Consider the following 9,975-nt stretch of genomic DNA (forward strand, 5'->3'; position numbering starts at 1 on the left):
TTTCAGTATGTTTGTGCTGCTGTGTGTGCATGATGGTGACAAGCAATGTTTAAGATTTAGGCAGCAAATTCTAATGGTGGGCACAGAAATTAAGTGTGTGATTCATGTCTAAAAATTTGTAATGTACTTGAAAAGCAAATATTTTATTTATCAGTGTATTCATTGCACTCTGCATTATTTTAAAGAATTATACTTTAAATTTAGTGTCTGTGTTTCGTATTATAAGTTTATCTGCAACACGAACAACATGAGAACACGTGAATTTGCTTGTTACCAATGTTAGATGTTTACACATCACTGACGATTACTGAAAGACTCACATTTGTTTTGTGTTTGTATAGTACCACCCTGTTTTGGACCATGTTTATTGGCTGGTACTTAATAAATCAATAACTAAATAAATAAATAAATAAATAAAAATTTCTGAAAAACTTTTTCTTACATGGTTATATGCTGTATGTATCTTATGTGCTGGAGAGAATAGATTTTCGTTCTCTGGTAGGCCTTTTGGAGTGTCTGAGACCCCTGCTCTGATTTGCAGGCTGGAACGCAGCAAGTCTGGCAGCTTAGGCATCCAGATCACACAGGGTTCGGACGGAGGGGTGTACATACAATCTGTTCTACAAAACGGACCCGCTGACCAACTGGGCAATATCCGCAAGGGTGAGATATTCAACTGCATATATGTAAATATAGACTCTACATGATTTTATTTGGTGTTGCCATTTGTAAAATTGTTACCTCAAAGTGGCTTATCTTTTTCTCCGCAGAAACTTGTATTTACATATTGTGTGTTATTTCTCTGGGTTGTTAATTTTGACAGTAATTCTTGACTGCTTTGCACCGACTGCTACACTTTTTGGGTGAAAAATTCAAAAGAGTTAAAATAGGTGTGCTCTCATGTTGCAGGAGATCAGCTGCTCGCAGTTAACGGCCACAGCTTGCTCAACATGAACTACCAGGAGGCACTGCAGTTCGTCCAGGCGCTGGACGGAGACGTGGAGATGGTGTTGTCGCAGAGCCACGCCTCGGGGAGTCCCAGGGGCAGGCCCGACGCGTGCGAGCGCCCAGGCTCCGCCCTGAAGCGGAGGCTGGACTTTGGCGAGGCGGAGACGGCCGGCGAGACCCCGTCGCGCCGGAGCAGCGGGTCGCAGGCGCGGTCCTCTCTCCGGGGTCGCGACGGCATCGGCGCCGTGTGCTGCATGGCCCCGGCTGCAGACGAGTACGACCAGCTCTCCGAGGACGGCGAGGAGACTTTCATCTAGGCAGTACGTTCTCTTGCTCCCGGGCTGGTTCATAAGCAGTCGTGATCATCGACGTCTCCCAGCTGTAAGGGTTCTAACCAGTGGCGGATCCAGGATTTTGGTTTGGAAGGGGCTTGACCCAGCTGAGGCTAGGCTTTATCAAGGCAAACACTAAAACAATAGTGGACCCAGAAGCTTTTGGAGGGGGCTTGAGCCCCTTAGCCCCCCCTCTGGATCCGCTACTGGTTGTAATGAGTTGGTATACGGTAGAATCTTGATCAACCAAGCTTCGATTAACCGATGTTCCATATTTTCTGAGCCAACCTGAAGTGCTATTACCAACAGAGGCTGTAGAAACATTTCCGTGAGGATATAGAAAATGTTACAACTGTTGTTGTAATCCTGAAAGAAACCATTAAATTTTTACGGGTTTGGCAAATGATAGAATGACGTGAAAGACTACACTGAACAAAAGCTGGAAAAAATCAAAACCAAAACAATTTTCTTATTTTATCCATGTAATCTGAGATTTTGTTTTTCCGTGATTAGTGGCCCACATTGACTCAGTTAATTGAAACACTACTGTATTTTGGTTTTAATTAGCTATGGGTCAAACCCGAATCTCGAATATGATTCTTAAAAGAGTGCCTTGAATATGAATATAGGATCTCAGGAGTCAAGGCTAAAATAATATATATAGGCAAAAACACAGATAGGTTTTTAAGTTTAGAAGAAATGTTAAACACATTAAAATTTTATTTTAAAAATATATGAATGCTTAGGTATTTACATGTTTATCATAAAAACAGTTTTATTTTGTGTCAAAAATGTTCCCTGAAGTGCTATACAAACATTGCCAGAGCAGTGTTGCAAGGGGCAAATACAGAAATTTGTTAGCTTTCTGTAGAGATAAATAAAGTGTCCTATGTCAACTACACAGGTGCTAGTATTGGCATTTCTAAATGTGGCTTTATAAAATTATTTTTCTACAAATTTTTTTCCTAGAATATGAAATTTTTGAAGTTATACTTCTTTAGGTGCGTTATGAAAAAATGATGAGAGTGAAATTTTAAGATGCGCGCGCATCACTGTAACACAAAATTAACAGGTTGAAGCTGCCCGCTAAACCGCACATTATGTCTCAAAAAAAAGCTACCAACAAAATAGAAATAGAATCTCTATTAGTCACGCATGATGGCATGCTCGTCGCCTCTGATCACTGTTTTTATATTTATAATATTTATCCACATGTTTCTAGTTTCTACATTCACAACACGTGTTTTAGTTTCATAAAAGTGCAAATTATATATGTGCTTCTAAATTATATTCAGTAGTGATTAAAATTGAATATTTTGAATAATATTATTTACTATTCGTAAATATTAGTAAAAAAATTGTGCTTATATACTTTTTCAAGTACTCCAATATAATTGAGGTTAACTATCCGTATATATTATTTATTGATATAAATTAAAAAATTATTATTATATTTTTATTACTAAATATTATTAAATTATTAATGTTAAATATTTATTATTGGTTATTTGATATTTACAAAAAAAATGGGCGCGTGTACTTATGTACGCGCGTGAGAAGTTATACTTCTTTGGCATCATTAAAAAATAGTTTTTAATTGCATGCAAATAAAAAGGCTGGAAAAAGATAGTCAACACAGTCCATAAAGTTCAGTTTAGGTTTGAAAAATTAAATAAATAAAATTTGGAGAATAATAAATATACGTATATGACAAAATTTGTACTAAATATTATAAGATTCTTAAATTTAAATATTTACTATTCAGTATTTAATATTTTAAAAGAAAATAAATAAATTTAATAGTAAATTCAAAATTTTAATTTACGTTTATTCATTTTTTAAATATTATTATTTTCTTAATTTAATATTCACTTTTCATTTTTATCAAAAGGTTTTAATTAAATTTGTTCATTTATTTTTATAAATTTTTTATTATTTATTCAATTTAATAATAAATATTAAAAATTAATATTTTATTTTGGTGTTCGATTTTAATTTTTATCACAAATTTTTTATTAAATATTTTTATCGTAGAGTGTAGAATGTGAATTAACTTGTAGTAATGCCAAAATATTGTCATCTCCTGTCGCTTCTTACTTTGTAGAGTCAGGGTGCATTCCCACGCGCATTGTAAGCAGTTGATCCGAGAAAATGTGCTGTATTGCCAGATCTCTGCCGAAAGTGGATGGGAATAGGCTATCAGCTGGCAGTCACCCAAAAGTGTTTATGAAGTACGAGAGGTGGAGAGGCTGCCAGGAAAATGAGATTGGCCCACCTTTTTAAGGACGACTCTGAATGCAGCCTTAAGTCTGCTTCCACTGAGCATCGAGAAACGATGCCACTGACTGGCCACACAGATCACTTTTTAAATGACTTACTTGTATATAATACAACCAACATTATGTAAGCTATTAGCTTACAACAATAAAGTTGATCCAATAACTATGAATCCCTCAACATTATTTAATCACCATGAAAAAATGTATTTTTAGGGAAAAAGCCAAATTATTTTTTTTTAAAAAATAATAATCTCATAATTACAAATTTTTTTTCACACTCTTACAAACATAAAATATAAAAATATGTGTTAGACTTATTGTGCCGAGAAAAAAAAGGGAGAATAGAGTCTAAAAAGCATTGTGTCTATGTAGATTGTAGTCTCGCAGGAATATTTTTGAAGTGGCATGTAGCCTATGTTATATTGAAGGAGTGTCAGTGAGAGAGGTCACTTTGTAGCTCTAACGTAATAGCTGCTCATGTGTTTCTGTAACCATCTGATTCGCTCCATGTATCACGAGGTCCATGGGCAGGGATCCAGCGATTCAGAGGGGGAAGGGGGGAATTGAAAAGTCCCTTACTGATTTCTTGTTATCAGTTGACCCCACACGCCAAAACTTTGCGCCACATACTCCGCCCCTGTGAATTCTACAGATTTGCACCTCTGACGAGGACTATTCACTTTATATGTAAAAACATTTTTCATCGAAGAGATCTGGTTTTGCTCATATTTGAAGTAGGACGCCATCATGACCCACAGAGTCGTAGCGGTAGGGAAGGGAAAATAAATAGGATTACTCTTTGTGAGTCAGCAGGATCCTTTTACGTAACAGGTATGTAGCCTCCCCCTCTGCCTGACCTAGTCTGGCTTCACATGTGAACGTTTGGCACGAGTGTGTGTGCACGCTCAAAAGTGTTTGCAGTGCACGTGTGGTCCGGTTCTCGTGTCTTTATTTCCGACGCTACCTCACTTTGTTCTGATCATTTGTGAGAAGTCATTGCGTGTTCTGAAAAAAAATTTCATATGTATATAGAATTCAGTTTTAACTATGGATACAACTTATGGTGAGTTGTGCAGTACAGTTACGGGTTCCATATTGTTGGTATATCATTACCTACACCTTACTCGTGGCTGAAGCAAATATCGCTCAACGCTTATTTGACACTTCCAGCACCATAAACTTTTTTTTTCTTTAGCTCTAGTAATATAACATTCTTTATCTATATATATAAAAGAAAGTCGTGTTAGTTACACCATTTATAACTCAAGAACAGCTGAACCGATTTGGCTGAAAATTGGTAGGGAGGTAGCGTAGAACCAGGAGACGGACATAGGATACTTTTTATCCTGTTCCCGGGGAAAAAAAAGTTTATAAAACTAAAAAACACGCTTTATATAGAAAACCAAACTAAAAAATAGAAAATCAAGAAAGAATATTGTTCACAATAATCATAACCCACTCTCACTTTTCATTTAATTAAATGTCACAATATTTAGTAGACTTTGTTTATATCGAGCCAAAGACAAACTGAAAGAAAAGAGTTCGCACATAAGCGAAATGGTTTTATTTACAATGTGCGAACTCTTTTCTTTCAGTTTGTCTTTGGTGCGATATAAACAAAGCCTACTAAATATTGTGAAATTATATAAATTGACGAAAATCTTATTTTGCAAATTTAATAATGGAATAATCTTATCAAATTAGTATATTGTCATCAGTCCTCGATAAATCTACAAAGTTTGAATGAAATCTGGCCGTTTAAAGTGGGTCAAAATCGCACCCAAAGGAGTTGGTTACAAACATACAAACAAACAAACATACAGGTGAAGCTAATATAAAGCATGTAAAAAAAAGTGGTATAACAAAACGCAACTGAAAGCAAAGCGAAAAATTTATCAGTCAAAACATCAGTCTAGCCGTTCATTTGTTAAAAATGGTATAGCAAAATGCAACTGACATGGAATAACAAAACACAACTGACAGCTAAACGTAATGTTGTCTATGGTTAAGTATGGTTGAAAATTTGACAATTAACAAAACACAACTGACAGCTCAACGTAATGTTGTCTATGGTTAAGTATGGTTGAAAAATTGACAATGTAAAATTTTAAAGTTGACCGGTTGATGTATTTTTTTCTAGTATCATAATAATTTTGTATCCTCTTCTGGAAACCACAAGAGAAAAGTTTTTTCGAAGTATGGTGGCCAACAACTGGAGAGATAAATGCGCTGGTGTACTAATATGTTTTGAACACGTATATATAATATAAGATTATTGAGAAATAGACCATTTTAATAGATCTAGAAAGCTTCCAATAAATTCATTCTGAATTTTTATTATTGTTGTTATTTCTATCACTGTACTGAATTGTGAAAAATTACATACATACCTGCATTTATTTTAGTTCTGAAAAAAAATATCAAAACTCTAGTCACAATGACAGAGCACTTTAAAAATATGTTGTAAAATTGTAAAATGATATTTGTAAAAATAAATAAGTACAGTACAATTAAAATCACCAGAATTATATAGTACTAGCTTAAAACCGGTGTATTTGCTCGCACACTTTTAGAGTATTACTAAATTCTTACAATTGAAAGAAAAGTATGTATTTATTTCCAAACATTTTAACTAAATAAATAGACACCATAAATTTGTAGGATGTTTAAAATATTTATTTCTTAACAAAACCATTTAAGAATTATATATGTTAAGTGGATATGTTTAGGCCATTTAATGTTTAGTATAGATCAAGTGTCTGATTTTAAAACTTCAGTTTTAGTGTGTTCGAGTATATGTATATTATACCTAGATGAAATAATATTTACCGTATTTTCATTTCATGAGTTGGACAATTTAAAAAAAAATTGTTAAACCACACCTATTTCATTTTAACTATGTTTACGCCATCATTTACATTAACACTTTCCTTTATTTTGGTTAAACTTTGCTTAGAATAATGAAATAATTTCATGTTATTACAAATACCTTGCATTATTTAAGGATATTTGATACAATCACATCTTTATTTGAAGTAAAGAGTACAGATAGCAAATTTACTATCCAACATATTAGTTGATTCTTAGTTTGCTTAGTATTACTTAGGTAAATAAAATCCCCAAATTTTTAACCCTTCTCCTCTTTTCCCTCACGGATGCCCATGTCAAAATTCAGATCTATGTAAATGGCAATTTCCGTGAACCAAATTAAAATCAATCTCATTCCGTTTCTTTATTCTTTTTACACAGATGTGAATTCAAAAATAATTTTAATAAATCTATATTTATATTAAGTTTAGATTTATCTTGCCATAACTAATTTAATGGATTTCAAAAAATTTTAATTTTTTAAATAATGTTAAAACGGTTGCAACTTAAGAGGTGATATTTCGGAGAAAGTTGAATAAGAGAAGTTAGCTGATGGTATGTTTATTTATCATTTCAACATGTTAAATTATTTTTTATTTGATTAGAATATATTATTTTTTAATGTTAAAAAAATTTGTGACTGAGCAGAAGTAATATTGTCAACAATACCAGTTGTGGTCTTGGACTCTCAGCATTGTGACTCAAAGTCATGGATTTAAAGTAAATGTGTTCCCTTGAACCCTGAAATTTATCTCTAGAATGTAATGTTAAAATTGCATCTAAAAAATAACATAATTTTGGTGGTTGGAATACTGTGTGAAGCTGGACTACAAAAGCAATAGGTACTCAGCCATTTTTATTATGCATTTTGGATTTATTAATTCAACCAATAAGCATGACTTTTGCAAATGAAACAAGTATACCTATGTCAGATGCTTGCTACATTTTTTCCAAGAAAATACATTTTATTATTTGTTTTGGACTTATAAATAACACATGTGTGTTCGAATATAAAGTTGTCTGTCATGATGCCATTTCCATAACACTACAGACAGTACATGCTTTTTTGATACTTATTTCTTAATTTTTTTTGTATAACATTTCTCTCTAGCATGGGTGTAACTAGAAAATATTTGATAGATTTTAACACTTCATTGGTCTCTCTAATGTTCTGTAAAACTATTTTTACTCTAACATTCTACAGCAGAAAAAAAAATCCATGTGACCTAACAACATTAAGTGATAATTTCATACTTTTAGTATTTTTAAAAGAATTCCTGCAATAATTTTAACTGTAACATTTAGAACATTTATAACAAATTATTCTATAATGTTAATTTTTGAAGTGAAAACAATTTAATGGTCATTATCAGTCAAATAAACTTAACAAACACACAACTTGGTTTAGTTTTTAGACAAAGGTTGACAAGTTAAAATTACATTCCATCCTAGTTGAGACAAATTTTTTTTTTTTTTTTACTAGAATTAATTTCCTTCTCTCCAGGATTATATTACACCTTTTACAGTCTAGGATGTTTATTTATTATTTGTATTTATTTCCAGCTACATGGCTGCATTATGTTAGTCGTATAAAAATTGTATTAAAGTTTTTTTTTTTTCATGCAGGTGTGGGGCTAGGCACACATCCGACCCCTGCTCCAAGACTGAAGAAAATGCTGCGCCAGCGGACGTCGAGCTTCCGGGTCGCGAAGACCCTGCCAGTTGCCTCGGCGGAGCGACGAACCAGGTCAAGCACTTCCGCAGAGCTGGCCCGCATCGTGGCAGCAAGTTCAAGTCTGGTCTTACCTTCGCCTGGCAGCATCGACACCCGCGACGCGCTAAATAAAAACTTTTCGACACATTCTGACAATAACAGCATTGCCTACGTAAACGAAGATTCCCCAGGTGCAGAAGATTCAGAAGATACTGACAGCGGTTTTTACTTTGGAGAATGTGTGTCATCGCGAAACAGTTCTGTGTCTGGGATGGACTGTTCCGATGTTTGTCAAATTTTAAATCAAAACATTCACTTGAGTACGGATAACATATCTGATGATGTATTTGCGTTTCAGCCCGGTACTACTCTTTCCGCAGACTGTGATGGTGTTAGAACAGGACATCCTGTAAAAAATAATGCAGATCCAACGAACAGAGGCACGCGGGGAATTTATGATATGGTGTGTAAAGTAGAATGTGAGAGTAAATCAGAGGGCCTAAATGACATGAAACAAGTCTTCCAGCATGATGTAAACGCGAATCAGTTGGGGCGATGTGTGCATAATGTAACTCTGCTTGATGATGAGGCAAGTACAGAGTTTGTTCATAATCTGAGTGAGCACAAATATATATGTGCAAATGAGGTTTCTGGTATTGACAAGTTACTAAATGAATTTAGTGAAACCAATATTAGTACTGTTGAAACCAGTTGCACCAATGTAAAATTTGTAGCAAATAATTGTAGCCAAAGTATGTATATTTTGGATAGTCAGAAAAATAGGTATAACAGATGTGTTTTGCATGAAAATTGTTCTAATATTTATTCATCATTAGGAGAAATTAGTACACCAAATGTTCCTCGTGAAATGTGTTACCCAGTACTAGATGATTCCAAAGCTTTAACAGACATAAATGACAAAAAAATTGATAGTAAATTTTTTAAATGTGAAACCAAAAAAGGTGAAAATTTCAGTGAGGTTAAGAGAAAAGAATGTCTGTCTGTTTCTAACAAAATTACTAAACCTTTTGAGGCATTCCTTCTGAATATGCTGGACAATGGTGATGAACAAATTAAGACCTTAAATATTCCAACCAAAAACATAGGTATGCATGTTAACAACTTTGTCCAACTTCCTGCAGAAGAGGGCACTTTGGAGATGTCTTGTGATCACAATGAAAGTGAAAATTATGTTAACCCTTCTGATGTATCTGTTAAGTGTAGTATTGTAGATTCTGTTTCAAAGCTTGATGTAACCAAATGCACCTCTGATGTGTTTGGTCAGAGCAACATGTTGGCAGGTGCTGTGTCAGATGATTGTAGCGACAGCACAAACGTGCATAGCAGCCTCGTGATTAGCGATGGGCTTAATCACCAACTTCCTTTGTCAGAACCCACCGACCTGACAGCCAATTCGTGTTTCAAAAAGTGTGATATTTCGTATGAGACTGACCAAAGAAATTCCAGGAATGGCCTTCGGATGGTAAAAGTGGAAGGACAGTTGTCTGAAGATGTGAAAGTTCGGGACCCTAAAGTTGGAATAATAAATGACGAATTTTATAATGCTCGTTTACGAATTGTTGACCCACCTACCCACTCAAAAAGCATTATCCGGGCAGAAAGAGCACTGGCTCCCTCCTGCTGCTGTTCCGAAAGCTCACTGTTGGAACAGACCGACGAGGCAGCTACCGCACCCTGCCTCGGGGACGCCAGTTGCGATACCGACCGTGCCTCGGAATATACGGAAGGTACGTTCATGGCCGCCAATCACGGAGCGGCACTGGGATTCACATCCCTGGGGACTTGGGGTGTGAATCCATCCTGCCACCCTGAT

General features: G+C 34.9%; 1 protein-coding gene across 4 annotated transcripts in view; it reads left to right on the forward strand.

The window, feature by feature from the left end:
- Positions 1-9,704, forward strand: part of LOC134543313 (tyrosine-protein phosphatase non-receptor type 13-like) — a 369,574-nt gene extending 359,870 nt beyond the window's left edge. For all 4 annotated transcript variants that reach the window (XM_063388249.1, XM_063388247.1, XM_063388251.1 and 1 more), the window contains 3 exons: positions 542-663; positions 910-1,268; positions 8,054-9,704. In XM_063388249.1, the coding sequence (XP_063244319.1) occupies positions 542-663; positions 910-1,265 (478 nt within the window). In that variant the 3' untranslated portion in view covers positions 1,266-1,268; positions 8,054-9,704. The remainder of the gene's footprint in view (positions 1-541; positions 664-909; positions 1,269-8,053) is intronic.
- The last annotated feature ends 271 nt before the right edge of the window (positions 9,705-9,975 follow it).

Source organism: Bacillus rossius (assembly GCF_032445375.1).
Source record: "Bacillus rossius redtenbacheri isolate Brsri chromosome 9 unlocalized genomic scaffold, Brsri_v3 Brsri_v3_scf9_2, whole genome shotgun sequence".
In the NCBI taxonomy this organism is placed as follows: domain Eukaryota; kingdom Metazoa; phylum Arthropoda; class Insecta; order Phasmatodea; family Bacillidae; genus Bacillus; species Bacillus rossius.